Source organism: Monodon monoceros, unplaced genomic scaffold, assembly GCF_005190385.1.
Source record: "Monodon monoceros isolate NGI ecotype Baffin Bay Population unplaced genomic scaffold, NGI_Narwhal_1 Super_Scaffold_6, whole genome shotgun sequence".
Taxonomy (NCBI): Eukaryota; Metazoa; Chordata; class Mammalia; order Artiodactyla; family Monodontidae; genus Monodon; species Monodon monoceros.
This window is the reverse complement of record NW_021703783.1, coordinates 34,763,826-34,781,981: the sequence shown is the minus strand read 5'-3', so window position 1 is coordinate 34,781,981 and position 18,156 is coordinate 34,763,826. Positions and strand designations below refer to the sequence as shown.

General features: G+C 40.4%; 1 protein-coding gene across 2 annotated transcripts in view; it reads right to left on the bottom strand.

Annotated features, from left to right (window-relative positions):
• Window positions 1–599, bottom strand: part of ARID2 (AT-rich interaction domain 2) — a 168,112-nt gene extending 167,513 nt beyond the window's left edge. For both annotated transcript variants that reach the window (XM_029204619.1, XM_029204620.1), the window contains exons 1-2: window positions 401–599; window positions 193–286 (exon numbers count right to left, since the gene is read on the bottom strand). In XM_029204619.1, coding sequence (XP_029060452.1) covers window positions 193–286; window positions 401–492 — 186 coding nt within the window. In that variant the 5' untranslated portion in view covers window positions 493–599. The remainder of the gene's footprint in view (window positions 1–192; window positions 287–400) is intronic.
• Between the last annotated feature and the right edge of the window lie 17,557 nt (window positions 600–18,156).

Sequence of the window (18,156 nt, the reverse complement as noted above, 5' to 3'; positions counted from 1 at the left end):
CGCGCGCACGCGAGCCACCAGGCCAAAAACAGCCCCGCCGCCGTCCGCCTCCGTGCCACCGGCTGGGAGCGAAAAGAACGCCTCTGGCCCCCGCGGGCCACCCCCCCGGCCCCGAGCGCCCACTCCGGGGTCAAAGGAGACTTTTTGGAGGAGACCAGTGAGAGGGAAATACAAATTAAAACTTCCACTCACCTTCGCAAATCCGCCTAAAGTAGTGACTCTGGTGTAGAGACCGTGAAGATCCAGCTCCTTCCCACCCACCGCAGGGATTTTTTTAAAAGGCGACCTGCGGGAGAGAGAAAGCCCCGCACTTGTCAGCCGGGACCCCGCGGCGGCCCGGGCGGGAGAGCCCCGTTCGCCCCGGCTCGCCCCGGCGCTGCCCCCCCGGTTCTGCTCTCACCCTCTGCTGTGGTGGAACTGCCGCAGCTCGTCCAGGAAAGCGAGTCCCTTTCTCCGCTCGTCCGGAGGCGCCTTCCCCGTCGAGTTTGCCATTATTTTTTCGAAGGAGGTTTTAAAAAAACCCAGATCGGTGTTTTAAAAGCGCCCCCCGCTCCCTGCGCTTCCTACCAGAGCCCGGAGCCCATTCCTCGGCCGGCGGCGGCGGGGCTCAGTCATGGGCCGGCGGTGGCGGCGGCGGCGGCGGCGGCGGCGGCGGCGGCGGCGGCGGCGGCGGCGGCGCAGGGAGGGAGGGAGGGAGGGGGAGGAGGAGGAGGAGGGGAAGGAGGGAGCAGGAGGCCAAGGAGAGAGCAGGGAAGGAGGGAGGGGAATTTCTAAAAAAGTTTAAAGAAATCGGAGCGAAACTAGAGGGGCAGGCGACTGCCGGATCCGCGCGAAGCCGCGGGGCGAGCGCGGCCCCCACCCCTTCCTTCCCTCCCTCCCGCGGCCCGGCTCTCGCCCGCCTCTCAGCGCCGCCGGCCCAGGCGGCTCGGCCCGGGGACGCGATTCAACATGGTGCTGCTGCCGGGGGCGCGCGAGCGGGCGAGTGGAAAGGCGAGCCGACGGTGAGGGGCCGGGGCGGCCGGAGGCCCGAGAGTTTCGGCGGCGGCGGCGGCGGCGGGGCTGGGGCAGGCGGGGCTGGGGGTGGGGAGGGGGAGGGCTGTGTGGTGGTTTGTGGAAAGCGGGGTGACAGCGTGTATTCCGGCCGCAGCTCCGCGGGGCCCTCGCACACATTCACGCGCGGCCTCGCGGCCGGGGCGTCCCCGGGCAGAAGGCACCGGCGGCAGCAGAGCCGCTGCGCGCCGGCTGCCCGCTTCCCTCCCCGCCAGCCTCCCTCTCTGCCGCCTCCGGCGCCGCCGCCACGGCCGGGCAGCCAGCGCCGCACAGCGACCCCCGAGGGCCGGCCGCGGCACTGCGCCGGGCTCCACACCGCCCCGGCAGCTCCTCGCGGGGAACAATAGACTCGGCTCGCCGGGCTTAGGGTTCATCTGCAATGTGCCGCACATTTCACACGCACACAAAGCCGGCGGAAAGGGGGGAGGCGCGGGGAAACGGCCACTACCGGTTGTTCCAGGGTTAGGGGTGGAGGCGATGTTCGCGTCCCCGGCCCGGCTGTTGGAAGGGCCGCCTCGGAATCCCCGCCCGCCCGACAGAACCGGTGTGGCGCTCGGGAGGGAAAGGAATCCCAGAGGGGCAGCTCCTCACGCTACGCATCATTCACTGATCGGAATAAAGTCAATCTGTCACCTTTTTTTTTTTTCTTTTAAGGTCTAAAAGAATCGGCTTTTCTGAGCCTTGTGCTAGTATTTGGGGGCCTGGTTAGCACATTTTCCATGAATTATCCACGAACTAACTTTAGCAAACTATAAATTAAATACAATGTGAACTGCCTGTCCTAGTTCTGTGGAAATAGAGTCATGCTCTTAATTCATCTTGACTTTGGTTGGTTTCACTTCTCAGACAAGATTATTATGTTGAGTTATGCAAACAGTAATTAAACTGGTTGGGAAGCAATCTTTTTAACTTTGACGATAATAATTAACGTTTATATGTTTATATTAAGGTATCTTAAAGATAGTGCGCTTAAAACAAATATTTAATAAAACCTTATGTTTTTGTTTTCTCTCAGGTGTCTTAAATGCGATATTTTTGAAGCTTAAAAAAGGCTGTTTAAATGGGAGACGCAACATCTCAACAAATATTACCACAAGTTTGCATCTACAAGAGGTGCTGCAGTCAGCCCTTTGCTACAAATGTTAATTAAGCTTCACGAGATGTGAAACGTATCATATTCCCATTTCCGCGATGGCCACTACGGGCAAAGTCACCAACACCCAAGGTCACAGGCTAGTAAAGGTCTGGCTGGGTTATTTCAGGTAGTGATTCCATTTATTTGGTGGTGAAAAGAATTATGTAATACAGTCCGGCATGCTTCCGGTGCTCACTCTAGGAAACGGATTTCTTTCCCAAGTAAAGTTTGTCTCTTAAATGCGGTCGGAATAAGGCTGTGGCTAGGAAGTTCCTGACACCCAAGGGCCACTAAGTGTCTCGGAAGCCTGTGAGGGGCGGAGACCCAGCCGGGGGAATGGAGGAGCGAGGCCGGGGCCGGAGGCGAGGGGGGGCGGGGCAGGAGGGAGACCAGATCATCTGTCCCTTCCCCCACCGGTCCTCCTAGGGGTGGTGGAGATGTGGGCCGCAGAGCCGCGAGGCCCGAGCTGTGCGGATTCCCTAAACGCCGCACTTGCGCACAGCCCCTTACGTAACTGTCAGCGCCGGGGATTCCCTAGAGGGGGTCATTCTATTCAACCATTACACACACCCCGAGCTCCTGCCTCCGCGCCGCAGCCGCCGCCGCCACCGCCTCACAAAATGGCGGCGCCCATACAGGAGACAGCGGCCACCTCCTCCGCCCCATTTTGTGGGAGGCGAGAGATCTGTCAACATGGAATGCCTCCACCGAGGATGCATCCAAGTTTGGAAATCCTGCTTAAGGGATGGAGCCGAGGGGATCTCCTTCGACGGAAAATGTCAGCGACTTGTAGCACCTCCACGCGTTTTCCCTTTTTCCATTTTCCCGAAGGATGCGCCCGAAACTGCCGGGGGACTGGTAACTAAGGAGAGAAGGGAAAACTGCGGCTGACTGCTCCGGGGACTTGCCGCGGTGCCTTGGTGGCTTTGGTTGCTCTTCCACGTTCCCGGCAGCTGACAGCGATCTCCCCGAGGGTCGCCTGGGCCGCCCGGCCCGCTCCGAGGGAAAGGGGACCGGGCGACGTGAAGCGGCGGCGGTGGCTTCCGCCGCGTCACTTATGCAGCGAGACTTTTCGGTAGTTTTTAAATGCCAGAGTCCACAGCCCCGCCGGGACCCCTCGCCTGAGTCGTGGGCATCGGGCGCCCCGGACGCCCCTGCTCCGGGGCCTCGCGGCCGGCCTGAGCCGGGTGCCCGGTTGTCCGGAGCGGGCGGTCCTCGCGGTTGCCCGCAGCCCGGGCGCGCCGGGTGGTCACCGTCGGGACCCGGGCCCTGGATGGTGCTACTGGGGCAGGAGTGGGAACGAAGGCACGTACACTGAAATTTAAGTCGTCCGAGTCGGGACCTAGGGTTGTATATTTTAACCATGTCTCAGGTTAAACGTTAGAATGCCTTTTCTAGTATCCAGGTCTGCAGTGGGCAAACCTGGTTGCCTTATTTCTCATTCGAAGGGCAGAATGGAGGGATGACATTTTATATTTTTGTTTTTCAAGGGGAGGTTGCCACTTTTGAGCCACTGACTGTTTGCTGTCAATGTATGTTCATGTGTATACACACGTGTGTATACAATAATGTGTTTTGCTTTGCAGTACAGATAGAAAAGGCTAAAGACCTGGAGTGTGATTCTAACGTTTTAATGCCTTTTTTATTAACATTTAAAATGTGATGTGTAACGGGACAGTCGACTCTGATAAAAAAGGAGAAGCTGTCGTCTTCAAAATGGAGTCCTAAAGCATATTTGATGGATAGAATTTAAAATCAGAACACTTTGGATATGCTCTAGTCAGAGAAAACAAAAACATAAAACTTGGTGTTTATCAGGTTACAACATGGTTCGATTTCCCCAAGGCTAGAAAAATGTGAGGCCAAAGTAAGCTATTAACGGCATTTGCTTGTAAGAGGAATGTAAAGTTTTAAGAAAAGAGATTCATTTTATGAAACTTAAGTATGCATTACACGAATAGTTTATTCCAAATTTTTTTTTGCAGTTACTGCAGTCATTTGTATTTTGCATGACATTTTTTTGAGGTGTTTTGTTTATGTTGATTTTGACCCTCATATTCCCTCTGTAGTGCAGAACTGCATCCTTCTGCAGGCTGTGCCTCAGTAAGTTCCATGCCACATCCCCTGCTGCACCAGCTTGCTACTCCTGGCGCATGCATTACCAAGATATAGTTTCTGGTGCTGTCTATTCCTACTGATGTTCTTTAAATTTAATAAATTTGGATACCACTACTCAGTCTGTATCTCTTGCAAGAATACCCTATCTTAATACCCAAGTACCCAGAGAAAAAATTTTTAATGGGATTGCACTAATAGTAACCCTAGTGCGTAGTATTACATTTCTCTGTACCGTATTGCATTTCCTATAGTGGGCAGCATAGAGCAGGTTGGATCCTGAAAAAGAAATTGCTAGAGGTCTGTGGCAGTTTTACAATAGATATTCTCTAATCGGATAAGATACAAATAAAATGTAGTTCATAGTTTTCAAGCGTTAATGGAAAATAGTCCTATAAAAATTACGGATAATAGTGGAAATGTCGAAACTCAGTGTAGTTTACTGTTCTGATGAGAAATGTTGACAGACAAAGCCCTTTTGATGTGAAACAATGCAAAGTTGTTTTTAATAGTAACTGCAAACCCTGAGCACCATAATTAGAGTTTTCTGTTATTTTATACGAAATCTGTGATCCTTATCAGTTTTAGTATTATTTAGAAATTTTGAGGTTTAAAATTCCCTCGTTTAAGTAGCTTTAAAAAACTATGCCAAATTTCAAATCAAGCATGTCAGATATGATTACAACAGCTGAAATAACTTAATTGAGAAATTGGTATGTTGATTCATTGGATTAATTTTGGATTTTAGGTTACTCCCAGGTTTAAAAGAATTGGTTGAAGAAGCCTATTGAACTTAAGTTTATATTTCATTAAAGATGATCTTAGGAAAGGAACTGTTGGTAAGATGTGAGAACGCTTTCACCACTTGCTGCTCTAAGGCTGTGTCTACTGCTGTACTTTTTTATGTGGACTAACTTGTCTTATTTGAACATTTGATTACAATACCAAATAGTAGATGTGGACTTTCCTTCAAATGACTAAAGGAGTACTGGTAATAAGCTTTTAAAAGATGAGGTAATAGTTTATTCTGCTGCAGATTAGGGTAATTGTAATGTAGATATTGAATGTAGATATGAATCTGCTATTGACAGGTTACTGAATGATGTATCCTTGTAGGGTCTGGTGCTTAGAGGATTTTTTTTTTTTAACATCTTTATTGGGGTATAATTGCTTTACAATGGTGTGTTAGTTTCTGCTTTATAACAAAGTGAATCAGTTATACATATACATATGTTCCCATATCTCTTCCCTCTTGCGGATTTTTTGTAGTTGTTTCTTTTCAATATATATTAGACGTCATGCTTTGTACGTAAATTCAGTGCAATTTACTTAAAAAAACGAAAGTGATAATTTTCAACTAAAAAAGACTTTTTAATAAGACATAATAGCTAGAAAATTAAATTTTAGCCAATTATAATATTCTTTGGAGAGGCAGTCCCAAATGTGCTTTTTGAGGGAGTTGGTCTCTATTGGTTGTTTAGGTCAGTTATCTAATCTTGAATTTTTAAAATTGTTAAGGTGTTCGTTTGTGTGTTCTTATTTATTTCATCTATTGTGATCACTGAAAGGAAAAGTAGACCCCAAACTAACTGTGCTTATTATAGTATCATCACCATTTATAGTAGTTTAGCACTTTGTTTATGGTATTTAGTAACTTCTGAAAACTAGAAGAGCATAAATACTAAAACAAAGAAATATTTGTTTATTTTTATCAATGCAGATTACTAAATCATCGAGTAAATATTTGTTGAATGCCTACCTTGGGCAAAAGGTGAGGGAAGAGAAATTGACTTGGCCCTCAAGGAAACCTCCAGTAGTAGGTTTTCCTTAACTGTACCTTTAAAAGATTATGTTGAAATATTCAGACCATAGAGTTCTTTATTTATAATACTTAAGCAGGATGTTTAGCACTGAATTACGTTCAAAATTCTGTTTAGAATATAAACAGTTGAATATAATTGTGTACAAAACAGCATCACATTTGTTAGGATCGATGTTAGGATTAGTAGTACTCAAAGTGGTAAAACTGTTAACAGCGTTTAAATCACATTCTTTGAAAATTCAGATCCACAAAAAACATGATTCCAATAGTCAAATTTAATTATGGGAAAGACGAGGGGATGTTCAGTGAATGTAAAAAATACACTGCTGAGCAAACAGGAATTGTTTTAATGAGTTTTGATTTTCTGTTTCAATTTTTTGGTACATTGACTCTTCTGACATTGGACTTTGCTATTAATTAAAAAAAATTAAACCCCAAAAACACATTAATTCTGTATTTAATGCAGATTTAATTCTTGACTAGCTGTAAAGCTTAAGGAGTTGGCAGTCTTGTTGGTGAAACAATAAAATAGGAATTAAGCTGAAATGCAAAACTATGTGATAATTAGGTTCCATTAAAGTATATACAGTTTTTCCTTCATAACTATAGGAGTCAGAGTAGTATTAACTTAATCGTTTAATTTATTTAGCTTTGGTTTTTCTCTGAAAACTATTCATGTACAGCATCAAAACTGAAAACCACCAGGACCAGGGTAAATTGTTGAGGCTTATTGCTAAACATCAAGGGAAATTCTAGCCAATAGTTCAGTGGCAACAATTTTTTTAAAGTGCCATGGTTCTTTGACATAATATGTAGTATGTAGAACTCAAAAGAATTCTCATTATCATTGTGTTTTAATGTACATGAGAAATACTTATAAACCGTTCTTCAGGGGTACAGAATAACTGACAATATTTTGCAGTTAGCTGCAGTGCTTCCAGATGTTTAAAACAAAGATGAAAATTTTAAGAGTATTATGCTACATTTTTAAAACCAAATTTCCCTCTTATTAACAATACTAATGTTGATAACAGCCATTAGTGATTACTGATAGTCTAAATAAATAGGAAATTAGGTCCTGATCTAATATCTATTCATTTTAACCGCATTTAAAGACAGATTTCCTCAGGGTTAATCAGCAGCTAAATGGTGGTCTTCCTGTTCCTCTGGAAATAGAAAAGAAGCTTCCCTCTTTAGGGTATGCAGGAATCTGCGCTCTTCCCACTGAACTAAATCCATCCTTTACACTGTCGTTTGCTTACCTCAGTTATTTTTTCTGATGCATTAAAGCAGGGGGCCACCAAAAATAGGAGTAGTACTATCAGGAATACACCACCCTGGGTGGGTTTGTGCTCACAGCTGATAACTCTCCTTCCTACCCTATCTTTGTTCTCAGTGTCAATTTCTAAAGAGTCTTGAAATAATAGTATATTCCCAGTTAGATAAGAGAGTTAACTTGTGGGCTATCGATAGTGTTCAAGGAGTCCGCAATCCCTGTGAAACAAGATGTGTTTATTGCATTTTTTTAGGGAGAAGGTCTCAGCAGGTATGGGCATCTTAAAGGACCCTGTGATATTCAAAAAATTAAAGCTCTATTTTCTAAAGACAGGTAGTAAGTTTAGAGGATCACCTCAGCAGGGGCTGGTTTTTATTTGTGTGTGTTGGCATCCAGAGAAAGGCATTTTGAAAGTTTAGTTAAGGAATGTTTTAGTTCATCAAATTGTAAGAATTACAGCAAACAAGCAAAAATCTATTTCTAAAGAACTACAGTAGATTTTTAAAGAAAGTTTAAATGCTTTTAATCATTTTTCAGTTTGTCCTCTATTGAAAATGTATGGTTAAGGGATTAAATTTATTCAAAATAGGCCCCTACTATAATTCTTCAACTCACTAATTGAGAATACCTGTGGATATATGTGAATTTATTACCATTGTGAGCATGGTAGTATGTGCTTAGTGGTCATGGGTGACATTGGTCAGAATCTTTCCAATGATATAGCCAGGTCACACTGCCATCTTCCTGTTTTCCTTTGTGCTTACTTTCTGTGTTGCTCTTTGCTGCAGTTTCTGAGGAATGAACCTAGGAGTTGGCCCAGACCTTGCTTTTGTAGAGATCTTTCGTCGGGGCTACTTTATCCCACAGCAGGTTCTTTTAGTTTGTCTGAGGGCCCAATGTATGTTAATTGGAGTTTAAGTCTACTAACCGCAGATTGCAGTTCAGTGTAACCTTTTTAAAAAAGGCTAAACTACTTCAGCCCTAAGTTATGCATACTCCAAATTGCTCAATGGATATTATAATATGTTAATTATTTCTTTGCCTGTTTTTGGTATGTAGATCATGTATGCATACTTATTCAAAGTCCACAATTCCATGCATTGTCTTTGAGAGAGGGGAAGGGTTATTGCCCCACCCCATATTTTACATATACATCTACGTTAAGACTTTGGCCCACTCCCTACTGAACCAGAGAGAAAGAGCATATTTGAAAGAAAACATGTGCTTTACTCAGACTCCAGTAATTAGGCCGATGCAGTTGATTTATGTCATACATTGAGCTCATTCTTAAAAGGTAAACGTCTTACAGTAAGTCTCCTGGCTCACAAATCAGTGCTTTTTCTACTAAACATCCTTTCTGTCTTGATAATAAAATCCAATTTACAGAATCATAATTGCTAAGCAAATATGCATAAAACCATAAATTTATCCGAATCACTTATTATTTAAAGAGTAGTGTATAAAAGTTTAAACAGAATTCATTGATCAGTGAAAGTGACAGAAAATAAGCAAAATCAAACTGGAATTACGGTAGAATAAGGTAAAAGGCCTTTCTTTAGGGAATTATTGGGAAAAGTGAGCTCAAACATAAGGTCTGGGACTTCTTAGGCAATACTTTATCTTAAATTAGAATCTACAGGAACTCCCCTTATCATTTAGACTTTCTTTGCCAATGAACACTACTTGTTTAGTAACCAGGTAAGAACATTTGTAATGAGTCTTTTAAAGCTACAACTTATATAACATATTTATAAATATTGCTGCTATACATACACTAACATTTTTAGCCTCACTACAATACCTTGTACAATTTTATAACTGCTAAATGCCCTATAAAAGGCTATCAGCCCATTGTCAACTGAAAAAAAAACAAATGCACAACATAAAAGTTGAAAATTATGTTTTATTTGGTGGACTTGCTGAGGACTTAAGCCCAGGAGACAGCCTCTCAGCTTCTGAGGGACTGTTCCAAAGAGGAAACGGAGAAGCCAGAATATATAGGAGTTTTTGCAACAAAAAGCAGGTAGTCTGAACGTCAAAAGATTACTGTTAATTAAAGAAAAACCAGACATCTCAAGTTAATGAATTTAGTACTTTTCTATGTATGGGAAGATGCGAGAGTCTGGGCTCACTGAAATCATTCCTTTGATATATACCTTAACTATCTAGGGCTAGTATTCTGTTTTTCTCCAGTCCCTTCAAGGTGCACAGTCGGGGGTGGCTGCAGTGCCTAATTGCTTGATGGCCGCAACATCCTTTGTTTACTGACAGGACGTTTTTCATGTACACCGTGTAGATAGAGCCTAGCTCTCAGTCTGGTGCAGCTTGGCATCTTTTTGACATAGCCTGAATTGCCAGGAACATAGGGGCATCGTTCCTTGCCAGTGAGAGTACACATCCTTTCTTTGCTGGCTAAGGTGAAATCTGAGCTATTGGATTCTATTGTATATGACCTTAGTGCAATGGCCATCACTCAGTGAGCAGAGTTAGAGAAGTAGTCTCATTGTTACCTTATTTTAATAATTTTTTATCTTTCTGAGATTATATATAACCTCACTTGGGAATAATATTTCTCTAAACCACTGTGCTTCACAGATGTTGTGACTATTTTCCCCTGGGAAATACTGGAAGATACAAAGCCAGGGCAAATGTGTATTGACCGTGAGTGTGAGTAAGCTTGACAATGAAATCAGAATCTTTGCAAGTTATCATACTCCTTTTCTTAAACTCACAGATGAAAGCTGGAGGTTTACACAAAATCAGAGAGCCAGATAGCATTTTTTTATCAGCCTAGAATAAGCAGCTCGTTTCCCATCAACATAGTACAAAAACTAAGGGACATCAGTTGCTAAATATAAGGAAAGGACCTGCATATTTTCCCACAAATTTTATTGTGATAAACCAGTGCTATACTCTGAACATTAAAGGAGGTTTTTACCTCTAGTTGTCCAAACATGGCACATATTATTCAGGTAAAAGACACTGGTATCAAAGGAGTTTCACCCTTAGTGTTTTGTGGTAATTGAGAACAAACAGCATTTAAGGAATGTATTATTATTGTATTTTTTGAGTTTCCAAAGCCAAGAATATAAGAGCAATACATAGGTACAGGTGCATTGTTTTTAGTAAAGTTAGTTTCACTTAGTCTGGTAATAGATGCCCCTCAATTTATAATTGAGGCAATAATCAAGCCAGAAAGTTCAGGAAGGGTAGTGTAGCAAGTAGCAACCCTCACCATGCTTGCTCAGTCATGCATCTGTCATTCTAGTGGTGGTCATTTGCCAGTCTTCTTCGGTGAAAGAGAAATGAGTAGTCCTGGTTTCTCTTGTGTTGACGGACAGGTCTCAAGTAAAGATTTATTTTCCAAGAAAAGTGATTAAATAGGTTCCTTGCAGAAAGATTTTCAGAGCAGAAAACCTGCCTTAGAAGTTTTGTAGTCTTTGGACCCAGTTCAGAAGTGGCCAGGACCAAACCTCAAAGCATAAAAGCAAAAGTTGGGCTGTACTTAAAGGAGACAAATTATAATCCAGTTAAGAACCATCAGATGAAGTCAGAGGCAAGACCTCCCTATTGACAGGAAATAATCACTAAAACATATTCTTATGAACAACACATATATAAAATTAACCTGAATATTTGCAGAGGGCTCGCAAGGGGGATGAATTTTATTTATGTATTTAATCATTCATTCATTCATTCGTTCAATTTTTAAATTTAGTTTGCTGCCTGATCTTGAAAAAGAGTAACATCTGAATGAGTTAGCAGAGGAAACCAGTTGGTTAATAAAGATAAGAACAACGATGCCTTGAACGAGAAATCACCACAGCTTTACTTTAGTGAGAATAACATTTTGTAATAGCCACAGCTGAAGAGACTCTAAGGCTGCTAGATAGCTTAGCCCCTCAGAAGTGAGGAAACCTTTATTGTTTTTGCAGTTGTCTACAAGAACTACCCGAAAGCTTGAGCAGAATCAGTAAGTTAATGACTTTTGAGAAGTAAAAGTACAATCTCAGGTGAGGATAACACTTTCTGCCACCTAGGGAACATATGGAGAAAGCAAAATTTTACTACCTGGTGTTAAAAAGAGACTGCATATCCAGAGACCAATTTATTTTTTTTCTGAGCTGCCAGTTCCCTCTTCAATATTATATGCAAGTGTTGTTTTAGTCACAGCACCTGTTACTAATTTAAACAAGATGAGAGAGCGAAAACTCTTCCTTTAAAGAAGAAATCATACATAACCAGATGTGTGTATGTGTATGTGACCATATATTTGCAAGAAAAGGAATGTGCCAATGATTTTCTTCCTCGGCTTAAATAAATTTGCAAAGAAACTTTCAGAAATCAGAATGCTATTTTAAATATTATTAACAAGGCCACAAATTATTATTACTTTCAGAAATCAGAATGCTATTTTAAATATTATTAACAAGGCCACAAATTATTAAATCAGACAATCAGAATTACAGACTTTAATTAAAAGTTCTGTTATTTTCAAAGTATATAGCAACACTGAATCCGGGTTCTGACAGTACTATTTTTTAAAAAATAGTATTTGTAAAGGCAATTTTATGATATAGAATAGAATTCTACCTGCTTTTCTGCAGCTATAAGGAAGAGGGTACATTTTCCCATTTGAATCTTGCTAAGATTCTTTTATTAAACCAGCAGTTAGAAGTGCCTAAATACCGGAATTCCATTAGCTAGATCAAGAGAGAAGATCAGTTACAAACTTAAAATTCAGAAGAGGGCAGAAAGATAATGAATGTTAACAATATGGAGAATTAATGTCCATATTGGACATTACATGGAGCATGTAATGTCTTGCCTGTACATGTAATTAAGAATATAAGTAAAGCTTATTGCAGTTTAAGTTATGTTTGTTTGAAACAGTCTAAACAGTGTATTCACTGAACACAGATTTTGGTAAAATGATTATGTATTTAAATCACCTGTTCTTTAAATTGTATGGATATTTTTAGTCTTTATAGACCATAGTTTACAGTTACAGATAGTTTTCCATGGTCTGGGAAAGCTATTCTGTTTGTTATTCTCCCTCCTACCTCTTAACCCCATCCCTCAAATTATTTTTATAATTCCCAAGAATTTGTAAACTTACTCTTTCATGTATTTTCTGAAAATGTGAAAAGTGTTAAAAGTTTGTGTTTTCAGTGCCTTAGGAAATATATAGGAATACATTTTTTAAACTGTGTGCCCAAATCAACATTTTCTAAAGTGCCATGATCTGTTTATAGGTGCTAGGTGATAAAGGATGCAGTTACATAGTTTTCTGAAATGCCAAGTTAAGTTAAATTTTTTTCTGTAAGACTTCTTAGGGCCTTCTGTATCCTCCTATGTTATCCTCTATGTATATCCCATTTTCTAAATGTACTTGGCCTTCTGATAGGATAGTTCCATGGGAAATATGGGAAAGTGCTGGTCTAAACATTGCTAAAAACTGAATACATATGTCTAAAACAAAAGGTGCCTAATCCTTCACTAGAGTGTGAGCTCTTTCAGGGCAAGGACCCCTACCTATTCTTTGTAATCCCATATTGCATGTAACCAATATAATGCTTAGTATATATTATTGAATAAGTTAATATACATCTAGTAACTTGAAAGTTTGTTTTTAAAGGCAAGCCTAATTAAGCTTCTAATTTGCTAATTATTATAAAATAACTTGTGTATTTTATTGTGTGTTATTTTTTTCCTCTCCATACTTAGAAGAATTAGAATATTTTAAAATGGTTTATTTTGTAGTTTTATATTTAGGATGGTGACCAGCTATTTTTATCTCTGTTGAAGAGATGTAGACCTAACCACATACTAGATCTGGTAATAAACCATGAAGCACTTCAAAATTGCTAGGTATAGAAATCAGAGAATTCGCTGGTACCTTCATTTCATTTCACCCTAACATTCCTCTGGGAATCTAAAACTTTTTTCATATCCTCCTTCTTCACTCTTCACTCTTCACTCGTACCTCCCAAGAAGACAATTTGTCGATGTTCCCATTTCTTTTTGGAGTCCGTATAATTTCCCAGAATTCTTGGAATCCCTGATCCATTTACTGTTGCTTCATATTATATATCTTCTACCAGTGTTTTCCCACAGGTTTCCTGCCTCATCTACCAGAGGCTCCTTGGGGTTCTTGAGGATTTTCTGGATGTACTAAAAAGTGTTAAGTACACATATAGCAAAATGAAGGGACTTCATCACTGTGCAGGTAGTAATAGATCCTCAGACCACTGAAGGAAGGATGTTTTGGAGACTCTCAGTTACAAAGAATGATGCATATTTATAGGAATCCAGTGAACTTTGCCACCTTTCGTATTAGGAGAAAGGGAAATTTGGGGGTTCCTTGGAGATTTAGGGGCTTTTAAGGCCCTCAAAGACTTTTGTAGATTTCAGTTAGATATTTAATTGCTATTAAAGACCATAGCCATAATATGATATCAGGAGCAAATAGGTAAAGGAAAAATATATGAACAAATTCTTTGAATTAAAAAAAAAGGAAAGAATACTCTTATCTAATCATTAACTCACTTTTAAGATAGACACATGCAAAACATACGTTTTCTCAATTTGATTATGCTTTTTAGAGGACCCTTAATAGTGTGAAATTTGTATTTTGACAGTTTAGGTATCTTTTTGCAGAATTTTGTAAAAATTTCCTGTGTGAGAGACTGATACAGAAGTATTCCTGATAAAAATTAGATTTCCCTCCTTGAAGTCCTTTTGAAATAGGAAATATTCATAGAGTAGCAAAAATGAATGTCTTATCTTGTAAATAACAGGAGAGTCCCTTTAGACCAGATGTTTTGTTGCTCTTTTTTTCTTTTATCTCCATTCAAACTACCACTGATGGAAAACTATCATCCAGGCAAGGAGAAGTGCTAAGTTAGGAAGCTGTTTGAAGAAGGTACAGGGCCTCCCTTAAAGTTTTGGAGTTCATGAGTGATGGGAGGGAAGAGTGGACAAAGAATTCTACTACAATATGATCAAGGAGTTTGATGGAGGTGTTGGCTGTGCCTGGAGAAGTCTGGGAGCTTTATGGAATAGGGAATATTTGAGTGCGTCTTAAAATAAGAATGTTCATAGTTTTTGGTGGGGAAGGCTTAGAGGCATGAAAGTGTGTGGCATGTTTGGGGGATGGTGACTAGCCCACTGTGAATGAGTCCATTTTGCAGGGGTGATGGTGAAAAGGAATAGAGGCCAGAAAGCTTTATTGAGGCCAGCCTGAGAGAGGCATCTATGATGTTAAAGACTTTGGACTTTTTCCCTGAAAGCTGTTATTCTCAGCCATTTTTCTTTTGTCACATAAATGATAGATGTACATGTATACAAGGATATGTACAATTCCTAGGCCCTAGCTTTTTCTACAGTCATTTCCATCCCATTCAAGCATATGAGAATACAAGACAGGAAATTATTATAATTACAGACAGATACAGATTTGACTTTTTAAACATATGTTTGACTTTATTACTGTGCACAACTGGTAAAAACAGTTGTCTTGACATAGGTTGAGAACAGGAGGAATGTAGATAAACTATCACAACATAATAGGAGACTGGAAGTGAGGGCTTCATTAATAGAGAGGAGAGAGGATGGATTCAAGAAATAGTGCAAAAGTAAATTGTGAGGACTAGATTAATTTCCAAGACTCATCCAAGACACACACACACACACACACACACACTACTTATCTACTACGCCACACTTGCCTCCACACTGCTATGACCATTACTTCACCCCTGTTCTCCCTTAAAACAGGACATTTTCCTGTAGCTGTTTTAAATGGGGTCATGCCTCTTTGAAACAGCTGCTTAAAAACACATTTTTTTTAGTGAACAAGTATTCAACAAATATCCTGGCCCTCATATTCCTTATCCTTGATCATCTCCTCCTTCTCTCCACCTCTGAATTTAAAAGATAAAGTACACCTTAGAGAAGTGATGATGAGTATCTGTTGCACACATACTTGGAATACTTGGTTAAATAAAAAAGCACAACATTTTAGGCATCTTCACAATGTCTTTTGAATCAAAATGAATACTTTAGAATGTCATGTACTTCAGTTACCTTCTCTTTTCCAAACACATTAGTACTGATTTTTTTTTCTTCCTTATTCAGAGGCCCATTTTTCATCTGGATTCTCCTAATATCCCCTTTATAGACTTATTCCAGCTCTGTGTTGTCTTTTCAAGGATGCAACACCTGAAATTGCCTGTTGTTTTCTTTGTGCAGATATACCATGCTTTGGTACAAGAGTAGAATAAAGCTTTCTAGTTTCTTATTCTGAAGGCTAAACAATTCGGCTGGTATTTAGATTTTAATACCCCATTGGTCTAGTGGTTTCAAGCAATGATTTATAATAGTTCACAGTACATCATGAAATACAGAGCTTAGAGATCAGCTAATCCTACCTGCACATTTTATAAATGTGAAAAAGGTGATCAAAAGCAGTTCAATATTTGTTCCTGGTAATATAATAAAGATATATTCCTCTTTTAAAAAGTTAAAACATCATAGTGCAAGGCCCTCCCTGCACCTGGAATCACGGTCCTCTCCTTGGCAGTAATCACTGTTATCACTTTGATATATGTTCTGTTAGCACTTTTCTCTGCATTTGTTTGTAATCTGTACACACAGACACACACACACACTCGTGCACATGTGTTACCTAAGTGGTATTTTTTTTGTCACTACTGAATTTTTCAGTGTATCCAGTCATTGTGTAAGCGTAGCTGGATTACTTTTTACAAATGTGTACCTTACACCGTGCACATAGAAGCAAATCTGTCACTTACCTGTCCTCTCCTATAGCCTCGTTGGATTCCTGTCCATTTATTCATTCAAGGAATATTAATTGCCCATTACATACTACCTTCAAGAAGTTTACATTACACTTATGAAAGTAAAAAATGTACAAAGATAACCGATATCAGATACCAAGTGCCATTGAAGATGTATAGGGAGTCATTCTGTTTTCTGTCTCATTACCTGGAAGACCTGAATAGCATAGGAAAATAATTTTAAATACATTATAGAAACTCTTCGATGTCATTTGCTAAATTCAGTGTTTGTTTAGCTTAAAAGTATTTTGACAAGGCTCCACTTCAGTTGACCATAACTGAAGTATTAAAGCATTATAACTGAGATCCCAACCATTTATGAATTCATGTAAGCTTACGGCTTACCTTGAAATTAAAACGTCAGTCTCAACAGCTATATTTTTTTAAATGAACTTCAAAGCCAGGTAAAATGTAGGTATTGCAGAAACTAACTGCAACCAACTATCACCCACAATTTAAGAATAGTAACTGAAAGCATATATTTGTTTGAGGGTTGGGTCAGACACATGCAGCGGTGAGAAACATTAAACACTTTTGGACGTTTATTGATTTGCTATCTCGCTCTAACTACTAGGTCCTGATTCAGTCGTGGCATCTAGCAGGGGAAATCCTGGATCATGTGACTTTTCCTAAATAATAGAATCTAGATTCAGATCCAACCATGTGCACAGAGTGCCTATCCTGAGCCAGGCATGTCCATGTGGGAAATTTCATTCAGTCACTCACAGATGATTGAGATTATTATTCCTTGAGACCCAGCACTATAAAATAATTATTTTTCCAGCAAAGTCATTTATTATATTTAAAAGAAAATGTTATAAAACATTTGGATATTCCTCATACACTCCTTGGGCAAAGTGAATAAATGTATATTTCTTTCAATATGATCAACCCCTAGAGCTTGAATGCTTTCTTTTGTAATTATTATAATTTATAATAACTCTAGCAATAGTAAATATTTAAATATACAAGAATAGTCCAAAACTAAAATAGGAGCTCTGGATCTTACTAGCTGTAGCACTAGTTTACTCTGAAACATTGAGTGAACAATTTCATACGTCTAACCTCGTTTCTCTTTTAAATAAGGAAAAGATTTCTTACTGAATACAACTGTTGCTTCAAAACCTCAGGAGCTTCCCAGGTGAAATCTGAAACTGCCATCCCCATCCCCCCGCCCCTGTACGCAGAGGGCAGGGAGAGACCAAAGAAAGAGGCAGCCCACCCCAGATTGGTAGCTGGCAGGTTTAATAAGCAAGGGAACTTATTTATAAAGCTTGTCTTGGGCAGCAGCAAGACAAGTAGATCTCAGTACCTGCCCACCAGTATCTTAAAAGTTTATATAGAGGCCTGAACTGGGTTCAGTCATGTGCTCAGTCTAGATAGTCTGATCATCACATTACTATCTCAAGACTGGATCCTTGGGGCAGTTTCTGGGATCAGGACCGCGAGCAGAATGCACATTCCAAGGACCGGGAGGAGGTGAAGAGCCTCCCATTGCCTGGGTCCAGCTGGTGGGCCAACCTATGGTCATGTCTTCCTGATGACCTCCTCCAACTATGATAGATTAACCTGTTTGAGAACCCTAGGTATAAGGTACTATATGAGTTTGAAGTGATAACTGTTAAAAGTATATCCTAGAGGGAAATGTTTTAGTTTGCAAGATATACAAAAGGCGGTCATAAAGACATTCAACCTCATAGGACTTTAAAAAAATACTCCTTTGCTAGGAGTGATAATCCTTTATTTCAGAACTGTACTTTTAAAAGCAAATGTTGGTCTTTCTAGTTCTTTGAGAGAAATAAAAACATGGGTGTTTGTGTGTGATTCTCGTGTATTGACTCCTCGATGGCAGACAAGTCATCTCTGTCATGTGAATCTGAAGCCTGTCAGGACATCA